The sequence below is a fragment of the Ornithorhynchus anatinus genome, chromosome X1 (genome assembly GCF_004115215.2).
Source record: "Ornithorhynchus anatinus isolate Pmale09 chromosome X1, mOrnAna1.pri.v4, whole genome shotgun sequence".
NCBI classification, from domain to species: domain Eukaryota; kingdom Metazoa; phylum Chordata; class Mammalia; order Monotremata; family Ornithorhynchidae; genus Ornithorhynchus; species Ornithorhynchus anatinus.
This window is the reverse complement of record NC_041749.1, coordinates 92367048-92381218: the sequence shown is the minus strand read 5'-3', so window position 1 is coordinate 92381218 and position 14171 is coordinate 92367048. Positions and strand designations below refer to the sequence as shown.

At 39.6% G+C, this 14171-nt stretch overlaps 1 protein-coding gene across 1 annotated transcript in view; it reads right to left on the bottom strand.

The window, feature by feature from the left end:
• Positions 1 to 14171, bottom strand: part of RAD18 (RAD18 E3 ubiquitin protein ligase) — a 73075-nt gene that overhangs the window by 25591 nt on the left and 33313 nt on the right. Inside the window, exon 10 of the mRNA XM_029050095.2 lies at positions 8177 to 8312. Within this exon, the coding sequence (XP_028905928.1) occupies positions 8177 to 8312 (136 nt within the window). The remainder of the gene's footprint in view (positions 1 to 8176; positions 8313 to 14171) is intronic.

Genomic DNA, 14171 nt, shown 5'->3' with positions numbered 1-14171 from the left:
TCAAACATGATAAGGATTCCAATTAGAATTCAAAAATAAATGAAAAGTGAAGAGGGGAAGTCAATTAAACAAGCAAGGATAATCAGAATAGTGAGTGGAAAGAGCATGTGACTGAATCAGAGGACCTAGGGTCTAGTCCCAGCTCAGCCACTGATTGGCTGTGTGACTTTAGGTAAGTCACTTAACCTCTCTGAGCCTGTTTCCTCAACTGCAAAATGGAGAAAAGATCTTTTTGGTCCCCACTTCTTAGATTTCGAGTCCTGTGTGAGAGAGGAACTATGTCCAAACTATATCTACCCCAGTGCTTTGCAGGGTGAAGTGCCACATAGGAAGTGCTTAATTAATACCAAAATTATTATTAATCAACTAAAACCTTCCACTCTACTCTCTGAACATCAAGGATAATATGGTCAAGTTTAAAAAATAAAGGAGGGTAACGGTTCCACTAAGAACTCCAGCACTATCTGAATAACATTGAGAACACCAAGTTATATGCAGGAAGCTTGGGGTTTCTTTGCTAAGGTAATGCTTTACATAAAATTAAAGTTTGGCATTAGAATGCTGGGCCTGTGTTATTCTCAGGAAACCAAAGTAAAACCTTATTAATTTGGAACTCTTATTCGTTAACCACTTTCTACATAATCATGCACTGTACTAATCGCTGGAGTAGATGTAAGCTAATCAGGTTGGACACAGTCCATGTCCCCCATGGGGCTCACAGTCTTAATCCCCATTTTTCAGATGAGGTAACTGAGGCATGGAGAATTTAAGTGATTTGCCCAAGGTCACACAGCAAATAGCAGAGCCAGAATTAGAACACAAGTCCTCTGACTCCCAAGCCCCTCACGGTACCTTCCCTCTGCTTCCTCGCTTTATGCTCTCTACTCCTGAACAGCAGTAGGAATGCAGATTTTGATCTAAGGTAGGAAGCATCTGGAGCGAATATGCAATGGCAGTAGCAGCCTCAGGGAAGGGAAGGCACAGCTAGAGTGACACACTGATAGAAAGACCAAAAATGTAAGTCCGGGGGGAGATATATGCATACATCAATAGAGTTGCAATAAAACTACCTTTAAAAAAATATATCTTCAATTAAGACTTTCCCTAATTCAAACTGAATTTTGTCATTTCATCTGAATTAGTCAGTTTAACCTATATAGCAATGTGCCGCAGAACAGCATAATTAACCAAACAGAACTATACACTGAACAACTTCTAATCTTACAAGTTTATGGTAATAAAACAAGTCTTATCTAAAAGCAAGAAGAAGGCTCTAACTGTAAAACAACTTTCCTTTAACAGCAATTACTGGAAAAATAAATACTTTTCTGCTGTGATTCAATATGGTTTACTAAATCACCAGCCTCATTCTACGGATTAAAAATGGGTCTCAACTTGTGGAATTTACCAAATTATTCTTTTAAAAGCAAATTTCAAGCCCATAGAATAGAGTCAAATAGGTTTAAAGGTTTTGATTCACATATTTTTTGTTTTTACTTATGATTAAGTGAAATTACTGACCAAGTCACAATTTTAAAGTTTTACAAAGACTACCAAATAGCTTGGTCAGAAACATACACGAAAAAATCCTTCTACACTATCTCTTATATTTATTTCAAAGAATTACAATAGACATATTAATGCATTTTAGCTTTTTTTTTGGAGCTGAAGTGTTGCCTAGTGAAAAGAGCAAGGGCTTGGGAGCTACAGGACCTGGATTCTAACCTCAGCTCTGCCACTTGCTAACTGTGTGACTTTGGGAAAGCTACTTACCTTTTCTGTTCCTCTGCTTTTTATCTATAAAATGGCGATTTAATCCCTGTTCTCCCTCCCACTTCCACTGTGAACCTTATTTGGGACAGGGACTGTGTCCAACATGATTACCTTGAATCTACCCCAGCACTTAGTACAGTGCTTGTCATATAGTAAACATTTTTAACTAATACCACAAATGCTCGAGCTGTGAAGGAATAAGTCGATTAATAAAAATGTTTAATGGCAACAAGAATTATTTCAAGTCCATGGTAGGATACAAAAACAATCATATTTGTGAGAGTCCAGTTAAAAGTCAGGTTTCAAAGATGATTAGTTTTTAGGAAATAATCCAATAAAGGCAAATGTTAAAGAAGAATTGAAAGAGGAAGCAAGGAATAGTGGTTCTTTACAAATGTTTCCTTTAGTGAAAGATCACAATTCATAATCCCTCTTCAATTTATAATGTTTTAGGGAATTTTTTTGTTTTTGCAACCTTAAATACATTCTTTGGATATTTCCATAGGAATACTCCTTTTTTGGACAAGGACACTTTATCTATATCCCTCAAAAGATTAAGGCAGTCTAGTTCTATTCCTTATTATCTGTAAATTGCATCACTTCACAGTCTATTCTTTAGTTAACTGCTACATGCCAAAACAAAATAAACAAAAAAAACCCAGAATATTCAAGAGGTAGACTTTGGAAACAATTTTGTCAGATCTAATAGCAATGAGGTTTCGTGTGTTGTGTGTGTGTGTTTGCATGTGTATATATGTCATTAAGTTTTCCATAGTATTATTGAAATAAACTTACTAGCCATTCACTTTGTATCATTTTTTTTAATATCAGACTTCTTACTTATGAATATGATGACAGTACAAGTTAATTGTGGGCTAAGGTTAGCTGAACTGAAGTTAATAACAGGGAGAAGAATTCAGTATATTGCAGTAAAATTTATGAATTATGCCCTTTAGTGTCATTTAAAATTTATTTTTATTATATATGCCAAAAATTGCATAGGGATTTTAAGTAGTGTGTGGAGAGGGAGGAAAAAAGGTGAGGCAGTGAGTGATCCATATTCATATTTTCAATGGGCATCATCAGTGAGTTGCTTGTTGAGCTCCTTTGGTTGAATGTTTGAAAAGAACAGAGAGATATCGTTAAGATATCCAATGAAGTCTGAGCACACATATATATGACTATATCATATATGTTACTCTCTATATATATGAATGCGGGGAGAAAAAGAGAGCAAGAGAGAGTTGCCCTTTGGGTTTAAAGATGATTCAACTGAGGGTGGGAAGAGGGACCATCTGTCAGACAGGAAGAGAGAGGAAGTTCCAGGCCAGAGGCAGGACATGGGAGAGAGGGCCACTGCAAGGAAGACGAGACTGAAGTACAGGTACAGATTGAGGTTGACATTGGAAGTCTTTGAGTAGTGGGGAAACAGGGAATGAATGCTTTTGGAGAAAAATGACCTGGGTGGCCATGAATTATGAACTGGAGTGGAGAGAGACTGAAGCAGTAGTCAAGGTAGGATAGGATAAGTGTTTGTATCAACTTGGTAGCAGTTTGGATGGAGAGGGATTGACAAATTTTAGAGAAATTATGAAGGTTGAACTAACAGGATTTAATGGCAGACTGAATATGTGTGTAGAATGAGATCGATGACGCTCTATTACGCATCATTAGTCTGTCAACACATGAAGAAATGACTTTTGCAGCAACACTTAATGAAATCACCATTGCAGACAAACCATAAATGGACCACATCTGTGCAATGCGCACGGATTCTCTGCAACATTTAGCACAGTGCTTCAATCAGTGTAAATGCTACTGACTGTTAACTGTCAACCTCAAGATCCTATGACACACCACTGATCCACAGCACCCTGGTTTGGGAAAGGGCCACTGCCAAGCTACCTTTTATAGACTCGATGCCTCTTTCTCAAACCAGGGTCTTACCATGTTAATCCAAGTGCTTATCCTCTTCCACCTTGACCACTGCATCAGCCTCCACGCTGACCTCCCTAGAGAAGATTCTCTTGGTTTATGTGACTTGATGACAGTTTTTCTTCATTGATAAACAAGCTACAAAGTAATTCATTTTCCTGATATATCAACAAGGTGGAAATTAATATTAAGCATAGTAGAGATTTTCTAGACTAACATTTTTGCACAAGCGAGGGCATTTGCTTTTGCTAAAATTTGTTCTGTTTAGTCCTTAGAAGTGCCACAAAGGGGTATCTATTAAATTTTTTTCCCATCTTTTGCCAGTTTACAGTATAGATTTAGTCTAGATTCACTTAGTCTCTGAAATATAACTATTCCTCAGATTTCCAAGTTATCATTTATTTTGTGATTTTGAGTTGCATGCGTACACACGCACACACACAACACACACACACACACACACACATACACTTTTCTCCCATGGAAGAAAGTATATGTTCTAAATATTCCTTTCAAGAGTTAAGGCAAGAACGCATTCAAAACAAACCAATCCAGTAGTTAACTTTTAATTATCTCTTTTGTCCAAGAATCCAGAAGAGTGCCTAGTGAACCTTTCAATAAATATGAATTACATTGAAATTGTTCTTGCCATTCTTTGAAGGCTCTTGACTAAATCCTTTGCTAACCTTTTTTCAGGAGCCGCTGAAAAGAGTTTTGTGTCCCAATATTTTCTTTTAAAAAAAAAACAAATCAGGTTTGTCTTCAGATACTTTAATTATCATTCTTTTTATAATTAAAATTCAGTTGTCTTAAGACACCGGTAATTTTTAACCCCTTCTGATTGTCAGAATGCTTGCTTGCCATGATGATGACTGCTTTTCCAAGGAAGAGGAAGGCTGTTTTTCATCCCTCCTCTTCAAAAACACAAGCTTTCCTCTCAGCAACCACAATCAAAAGCACCTTTTCTCAGGGTTTAGCTATCAATAAGACAATGTCCTGTGTTGCCAAACCTACAGAACAAAAGCTCTCTTTTCCTGCTTAAATAAAACAATGAGTTCATTTACAGAAGTCTGGGAAGGCCTTTCTAATGCCCGGAAATCACCCATCACATGATGAGGTTTTATTAATACCTAATATTCTTATCAGTTTGTACATCATCACTGTTTTTACTTTTGACACTGCAACAGATGGCAAATAAAAAGCTTGGAAAATTCAGATCCTAAAAAAGGCACTTATCTAAGAGAAAGGAAATAAGCTAGTAACAAAACAGTTTCACAATATCTGAAATTGAGAAGTGACACAATTAATGGATTTTGTACAGGTAGGATCATTTTTTGAAAATGCATGTTTCTTTTCTGCTCTATGTCATTAAAACTAGAATAAATTTTCAACTATTTTTAATAAGAATGTATTCTGCCTTAAAATGGCAATATAATTTTATATCAACAAATGAAAAATAAAATGATTTGTATTCTTTACAAATTAAGAATATATTAAAACATTCATTGTTTCCAAAGGAGATAAAATACAATATATCCAATTGCCTATACTTCACACTGAAAAAATGCCTGCCCAATTTCTTTACATTGGGTTGGTAATATTTACATTTCAAACTTCAATTTCAACATTCAAATTTAAATTAGACAAAATTCTATAAATAACCACACTGACATGCTGACCATTAAAAAGAATGCAGGGGGGTGGGAGGGGGAGGAGGGGTGTTGCACAGCACTGTCCCCCATAGCTACCATTAACCTTCAGGGGCTTTTAAAAGCCAAGTGCAAAGTGTCAAAAATGGCCCACAATGATACACTTCCCTTGGCTGATCACCCTAAAATGAATTGGGCTTAGGGTTTTTCCTGACACAGGTCAATCAGTCAATGGTATTTGAGTATTCACTGTGTGGAGAGCACAGTACTAAGCACTTGGGAGAGTACAACAGAGTTGGTAGACACTTTCCCTGCCCACAGGGAGCTACTGCTATTCCCAAGCATCCCTAATAGCTTCTGCACTGGTTAATCTGGAAATGACACCCAGCAACAAACATCAGGAACCATAAGCAATGACATCAGCAGAGACACACAAAGGAAGGAAGGAAAACCCAACTCAGTCTATGTTAGTTATTAAAGAGCTCCAGGGACAGATTCCATAACCTCCCTGAATAGCCAGTTTCAGTATTTAACCACGCTTGCTGTCAGAAGGGTATATGATTCAGATGACTTCTTTTAGCTAATTGATGAAAATGTGAGTCGACAGTTTCAACAAAGTCCAGATACCATTGCATCTCTTGCCCTCATAAATTTATGAACCTTTATTCATATATGCGATACAAATACATCCACATTATACCAATTCAAATCATAATCGTGGTCCTAGGCCAAAACCTCTAGTACTTTCTATTGCCCAAATTCCTAGAATTTACTCGGAGATAGTTCAGGCTGGTGGGGTAGTCCCCTCTTTTTTGCCGCAATTCTCAAAATCTTCCATGACATAATGACAACTCACTTTTTTTCCTGCAAAATCAAATTCTTCCATTCACTTTGGATTTTCTCCGCATGCTTCTACATAGGCTCTTTGCTGATCTCCCTGCCTCCACCTTCTCCCATCTGCAAACCATACTTCAACCTGCTGCCTGCATTATTTGGAGCAAGATACTTTACACTACTTTGTTCCTCAATTTCCTCATCTGTAAAATGGATGGTGGTGGTGGTATTTGTTAAGTGCTTACTATATGCCAAGCACCGTTCTAAGATTCAATATATGTTCTCCCTCCCACTTACACTATGAGCTCCATGTGGGATAGAGATTGAGTCCAACTTGATTATCCTGGCTCTATTCCAGAGCTTAGTATAGTAAGTGCATAATAATAATAATCATAATAATAATAATAATGAGTATTTGTTTAGTTCTTACTGTGTGCCAGTACTAAGCGCTGGGGTGGATACAAGCAAATTGGTTTGGACACAGTCCTTGTCCCACATGGGGCTCACAGTTTCAATCCCTAGTTTACAGATGAGGTAACTGAGACACTAAAGTGAAGTGCTGTTTAACAAATATCACCATTATTATTTTTAAAAATCATCTTGCGCACATCTCCTTACTCACAAACCTAGAACATTTGATCATCCATCTCCTCAGCAAACAAAATCCCTACCATCAGCTTTAAAACACTCAATCGGCTCTCTCCATCCCACCTAACCTGACTCCTCTTACACTATAACCCAGACCCACACATTTTGCTCCTCTAAAATTGATCTACCTCATTGTGCCTCAATCTCTGCTGTTTCACCATCATACTCTTGCTCACACCCTCCGTCCTGCTTGGGACTCTCTCCTACTTGGTATTATACAGACCAGCACTCTCCCCATCTTCATCAAAGCAGCATGGCCTAGAGGCAAGAGCACAGGCTTGGGAGTGAGAGGATGTGGGTTCTAATCCCAGCTCCTCCACTTAACTGCTCTGTGACCTTGGGCAAGTCACCTCAGTTACCTCACCTTTAAAATGGGGATTAAGACTGTGAGCCCCATATAGGACAGGCACTGTGTTCATTCATTCATTCAATCATATTTATTGAGCGCTTACTGTGTGCAGAGAGCTGTACTAAGCTCTTGGAAAGTACAATTCAGCAACAAATAGAGACAATCCCTACCCAACTACAGTCTCACAGTCTAGAAGGGTGGAAACCTGAGTACCTTTGTATCTACCCCAGCACTTAGAACAGTGATTGCCACATCGTAAGCACTTAACAAATACCGTAATTATTATTACTGTCTTCAAAGCCCTACTGAAACTGCATCTTCTCCAGGAAGCCTTCACTGATGAGCCTCCCACTGACCTACCTTTTTCCCCCCTCCCCTCTGTGTCACCTATGAACTTGCGTCTGTACACTTTCATTCATTCATTTGATCATATTTATTGAGTGCTTGCTGTGTGCAAAGCACTATACTATGCGCTTGGGAGAGTACAGCATAACAACAGACATATTCTCTGCCCAAAACGACCTCCACCCTCTTACCCCCAGAACCTTTGCACATATCCTTATACTGAGTTTCTTCCCCTACCTGTGCTTATTCTAATTTCTGTCTTCCCAACTAGATTGTAATCTGAGAACAAGGAGTAGCAGCGTGGCCTAGTGGAAAGAACATGGGCCTGGGAGTCAGAAGACCTGGGTTCTAATCCCAGCTCCACCACTTGTCTGCTGGGTGAGACCCTGGGCATGTTGCTTAACATCTTTGTGACACAGTTACCTCATCAGTAAGCAATAATATGCTTTTGCCTTACTGGGCTTCAGATAAAATGGGTATTTCCCTTCCTTTAGGTGTATGCTTTCAATTTCCCTCCCCATAAACTAATTCAGAAGAAAGTTTGGTATATACTGTGCCAGCAAGTCTAGGAAGCAGCAGATTCAGTAGCTCTCCTCTACTCAAAGCGTTTACTGAAAATAGATACCTCAGGCAGAACACTCACCTGCATCTTGAATATGATGGGTAGGTCATGGAAGACATTTCGGCTGAAGTACAGGGGATGCTTTCTAACTCTATTTTGGCTTGGTGGTTTTTAGAACTGGTCCAGTCTACATCCGGCATTTCGCTGTCTTCTTCTTCTAGAGGGAGAACATGATGACATAAACAGTTTTTTAAAATGGCATTTCTGCAACTTCGTTTTATTATTTTGTTGCTTCCAGAATACATAATGCTTCTCTCTTTGATCACTTTTAACAGTTAACCAGAAGTCTCTTGTTTCTTTACCTTAACTCCAATCCAAATTCAGTAGGTAAAATTGAGTAATTGGAGACTACCATGCTTCCATTTATCTGCAAAATCTAACGTGTTGTTAGTACAGGATCAATGTGGAATTCATCTAAATTAATAAATTAGCCCTTAAAAAAATACATGGACCTGTTAATGAAACTTCTGTAATCATGACATTCCAGAGGATTTTTTAAATATTCTGGGATCACTTTCTGTTGAATGCATTCCATATACAAGAGAACAATGGGAAATGAAAATGAAAAACCTGACCAAAAATGGCAACGGTCTCAACCTTCTTCTAACCCAAAAATAGAATAAAGGACATGATTTTTCATCAGTGAAGGTGTGATGGGAAATCGATTTCAAGCTTTTCCTAAATTCATTTAAGTAGGATCTGCCATTCACCTCAAACTGGGATTTAGCAGATAAATGTATATTAAATCAGTTTTACAAACTACTGCTCAGCTACAAGCCTTGGGCCATGTAGATATCTGCGAAGGTTGCAAGTGTACCAGTTACGAGACCGAGGAAAGCTTAACCACTTATATACTAAGACAAGATGGGAGATTGAGGAAACCGGATACAAGCTCAGGCTCCATGTAGCCTGTAAATTCCATACAGTGCCTAGCACACTGTGGATGCTTGGTATTTGTAATACCTACCCCATTACCTATCAATCAATCAATGGTTGAGTACTTCCTGGGTGCAGAGCACTGTACTCGGTGCTTGAGTAAGTTCAAGAGAGTTGGTAGACGGGATACAACATGAAGCTCAAGATCTCAGAGATTCATTTGAGAGAGCAGGTGTTTACAAATGCTGGTGCCTCATAGATAAAAAGTCTATGGATGCAGGCTACAATCATTTATTCTATTCCATCTTGACTACTCTATCAACTTCTTTGCTTAACCTCCCAGCCTCCTGTCTCTTCCTACTCCAGTCCAAACTTCACTCTGCTGTCCAGATCACTTTTCTACAAAAAATGTTCAGGACACGTTTCCTCTCCTCTCAAGAAACTCCATTGGTTTCCCATCCACCTCCACATCAAACAAAAACTCCTCACCATTGGCTTTAAAGCACTCAATCACCTTGCCCCCTCCCACCTCACCTCACCCTTCTCCTACTACCCCCCAGCCTGCACACTTCGCGTCTGTAATGCCAACCTTCTCACTGTAACAACCTCATCTATCTTGCCACTAATCCCTCACCCACATCCTGCCTCTGGCCTGGAAGGCCCTCCCTCCTCAAATATGAAAAATTATTCTCCCCCTCTTCAAAGCCTTATTGAAGGCACACCTCCTCCAAGAAGCCTTCTCTGGCTAAGCCCTCTTTTCCTCTTCTCCCACTCCCTTCTGCATTACTTTGACTTGCTCCCTTTTATTTATCTCCCCTCCCAGCCCCACGGCACTTTTGTACATATCTGTAATTCATTTAATTTCTACTAATGTCTGTCTCCCACTCTAGACTGTCAGCTCATTGTGGGCAGGAAATGTGTCTGCTTATTGTTATATTGTAGTCTCCCAAGCAGTTAGTACAATGCTCTGCACACAGCTCTCAAACGATTGAATGACAGGGTTCTAGTCCCAGCTCTGCCACATGTCTGCTGTGTGACCTTAGGCAGGTCACTTCACTTCTCTGGCCTCAGTTCTCTCATCTGTAAAATAGGGATTGAGATTGTGAGCCCTATTTGGGATAGGGACTGTGTCCAACCTGATTTCCTTGTATTTACCCCAGCACTTAGAACAGCACCTGGCACATAGTAAGTGCTTACCAAACACCATAAAAAAAAAACCACCTTTCCATTTTCTCTCCTAAACTCTCACCTCCTTTTCCATCTCTATCACTAACACCACACTCCTCCCTAGCACAGACACCCACACAATCTTGGTGGCAACCTCCTGTTCAGTTCTCACACTCAATCAAAAGCTAAATTTTAGCAGTTCTTCAGCCACTTTTCCCAGATCCACTCCTTTCCCTTCTCCCAAAGTCACCATCATCCTGGTTTAACATCTTGTTATCTCATGATTAGACTACTGTGTCAGCCTCCTCACTAGCTGCAGTTTCCAGTTCCGCCAACCCATCTGTCTATATTACATGCTGCTGCCCAGATCATCATTTTTAAATTGTTGCTTGGCACGTCTCCAAACTTCTCAAAGTCCTCCAGTGGCTACCCATTTCCCTCCACATTGAATTCAAGTCTCTCTATCAGCTTGCCCTATATTGCATTAGCAGTTCTTTCCAACCACCATTCCCCAGCTTGCATTCTCACTCCTCCCAAGCTCACCTGCTAACTACACCTCACTTTTGGCTCTGCACCTCAGACCCTTAAACTCGCATCATCCTCTGGAACTGCCTCCCCAATTTCAAAAAGGCCAGGCTACAGCTCTACCTTCAATGCCCACGTTGATTAAATCCGTTCCTCTAAGAAGCCTTTCCTGATTAATTCCCAACATCCCATATCCAACAGCCACTTAGGTATCTATACCTGTCCTCAACACTTTCTTTCAATTATTTAACTACTTCAACCTGACATGCCACTATGGTTATACACTTTTATCCCCAAAGCACTTTCACACTACTCAACTCATTTCTGTCTTCACAGCATTGCTATGGCCTGTGGCCAAGCTGATTATATTGTATCTACCTCAGCGCTTGGACTAAAGGATTTAAAGGAGTCAACGGCCTTCAGCTATACACAGAAGCAGTGGTATCAGGAATAAGCCAGAGTACATAGACACAAAGTGCACAGAGGAGCATCTGACCTTGGAAAAATATTAGCTTGAATACACTTAAAATGACATCTTGTACAAAATGAACAATTTGTGTGAAACAAATTCTGTATTCAATATAGGTTGCATAAAAGCCACAAATATAGTTTTTCTGTTACAGTCACCTAAAAATCATATGAAGTGCTTTCTTCTAACTTTGCATTAATAATGTGTGGAAAAACAGGCATGTTTCAAAGAAGCAACGAATCAAAAATTTGATCTACCATCAAGAAGGAAATGTTCATTTGAAAAACTAATTTTCTGAGAATTTGTTGTATCGAGAAATGAAAGCTTGAAGATACTATATAGTAAACTTACTACTGAAAATGGCCTAAGAGGTTAATAAATATAGAATACTTAGAACACTGAGACTAGATAAAAAAACCCCACTACATTAAGTCATTCAATAACAAATGAACATAAACATAAGCAATGCACATAAACACAAGAAGTGATTCATGAGTGCCAGGGTGGCTGGGGGGACTGATCAGGAAGTGGATCAGGGAGGACATAGCTTTTCTGAAGTGTTCTGAAAGAGAGACTCAGTTGGGATGACTGAGGGGAGAGTGTATTCTGAGGGGTAGTAGTGAGTCACAAGCAGGAGATTCAAGACTGAGGTATGAGCCTTGCTTGGGAAGAGTGGGTTGGGAGAAAAGGTCAGATAATAACAAAACTCATTTTATTACATTTACACACTTCAAACTTCAGGTTTAGGGTTTATCAACCAGTATTGCAGTAAAAGGTTTCTCTGATCTGCAATGAGGTAGATCCTCCCAGTATCTCAGCATCTTTGAAAGACACCTTGATCCACTTGGTTTACAGATAGGGCACTGAAATAGTAATTTATTATCCCGGGCATGGTCACCCCCCTGGTGCATTTGCCAAACGGTGCCACTCAGAGCTCTCCTGCCAAACATTTTGGCCTCTGACTAGGGCTCTGACCATGATGCTTCTACTACCATCCCTTAGGATACCACTATTAACCCCTAGGCTCTGCAGAGTCAGTCAGTGGTAACTGAGCACTGTTCTAGGTGCTTGGGAGAGTACCATGTAACAGCTGAACAGACACATTCCTTGCCCAGAGTGAGCTTACAGTCTAGAGAGGGAGACAGACATTAATATAAATAAATAAATTACAGACACATACATAAGTGTTGTGGGGTTGGGAGGGGGGATGAATAAGTAGAGAAAGTCAGGGCAGTGCAGAAGTGAGTTGAAGAAAAGGAAAAGAGGGCTTAGTCAGGAAAGTCCTCTTGGAGATGTGCCTTCATTAAGGCTTTGAAGGTGGTAGGAGAGCAATTGTCTGTCAGATATGAGGAGAGAGGGCATTCCGGCCAGAAGCAGGACATAGGCAAGAGGTCAGCGGTGAGATAAACAAGATCGAGGTACGGTGAGAAGGTTAGTGTTAGAAGAGGGAAGTGTGCTAGCTGGATTGTAGTAGAAGAGTAGGAGGGGGAAAGGTGATTGAGTGCTTTAAAGCTAATGGTGAGAAGTTTAATGTGGAGGTGGATGGCAACCACTAGTGATTCTTGAGGAGTAGGGAAACATGGCCTGAATGTTTCTGTAGAAAAATGATTCAGGCTGCAGAGTGAGGTATGGACTGGAGTGGGGAGAGACAAGAGCCTGGGAGGTCAGTAAAGAGGCTGATACAGTAATCAAGGCAGGATAAGATGTGATGAAATTAATGTGGTAGTTTGGATGAAGGAAAGGGAGGATTTAGCAATGTTGTGGAGGTGGAATCAACAGGATTTAAGCGATGGATTAAGTATGTGGGCTGAATGAGAGAGATTAGTCAAGGATAATGCCAAGGTTATGGGTTTGTGAGACAGGAAGGCTAATGGTACCTTATCCAGTCATGAGCATAGCTCAGCTCTTAAGCACCATCACCATCACTTGCACCTTTGCAGCTCCTCTCTGCTAGCCTTTGCTTTGGCTCAAGACAGAAAATGAAGGACTCCAGAGCAGCAGCCACGGCATCCACCATAAGACCAGAAAACTACCCTACCTGCTCTTACCAAATCAGTACGGCAACAAAAACACAGCACGTGTACAGACTGACACCTGGGACCAGAAAGCTTAGAATCTGCAAAAAACAGTATCCGCTGGACTACAGGATACCTATTAAGCTCTGCACACAGCTCACAATGTTCACTAAATACCACTGACTGATTGATGCGAAGCACTAAAATAGTCTTTCCAATTTTTTCATACTTATGATTCTGGTTTGTGCAATGGCTTGTGGTCTTGGCAGTGGAGATAAGCTATTAATCTAAGCAATAAAATGTGTTGTTTTTATTTATTGCATTATTACCATACAAAATACAGTAGTGAGATTTTTCAGTTGAGCCTTCCATTCACAAGAATTACTAATAGCTTTTTCATTCTCCAGGAATAATAAAATAGATTTCTGCTTAATGCAAGATGGCTTATCACCTTTAGTAATAAATTTCATTATTTGTTGTTTGGACTGCAGAAATAATAACAATTTTCCATAAATATAAATGGAATCAGAATTTAAAACCCTTTCGTCAATTTTATTTTACAGTAATGAACCTATTTTGTCCAAATTAAATCCTCTAGAAAGATTTTCTTCTAAAAATGTTTAGGCATTTCCATAAGCCAATACCTCTGCTTGTTGTGGACAGCGAATATGTCTGTTTATTATTACATTGTACTCTCCCCAGTGCTTAGTACAGTGCTCTGCACACATTAAGCACTCAATAAATATGATTGAATGAAAGTGTCTTTAGTTGTTTCTTCTTTTTATACCGCATTCAAATCCGTAACATAGGACTTATCAATAGTATTTGTTGAGCACTTATTATGGGCAGAACTCTGTACTAAGCAAATGGGAGAGTACAACAGAATTAACCGATATGTTCCCTGCCCATAACGAGTTTACAGTCTACTTTTAATTGAAGTTCTTTACCCCTGTTTATGGGCAAA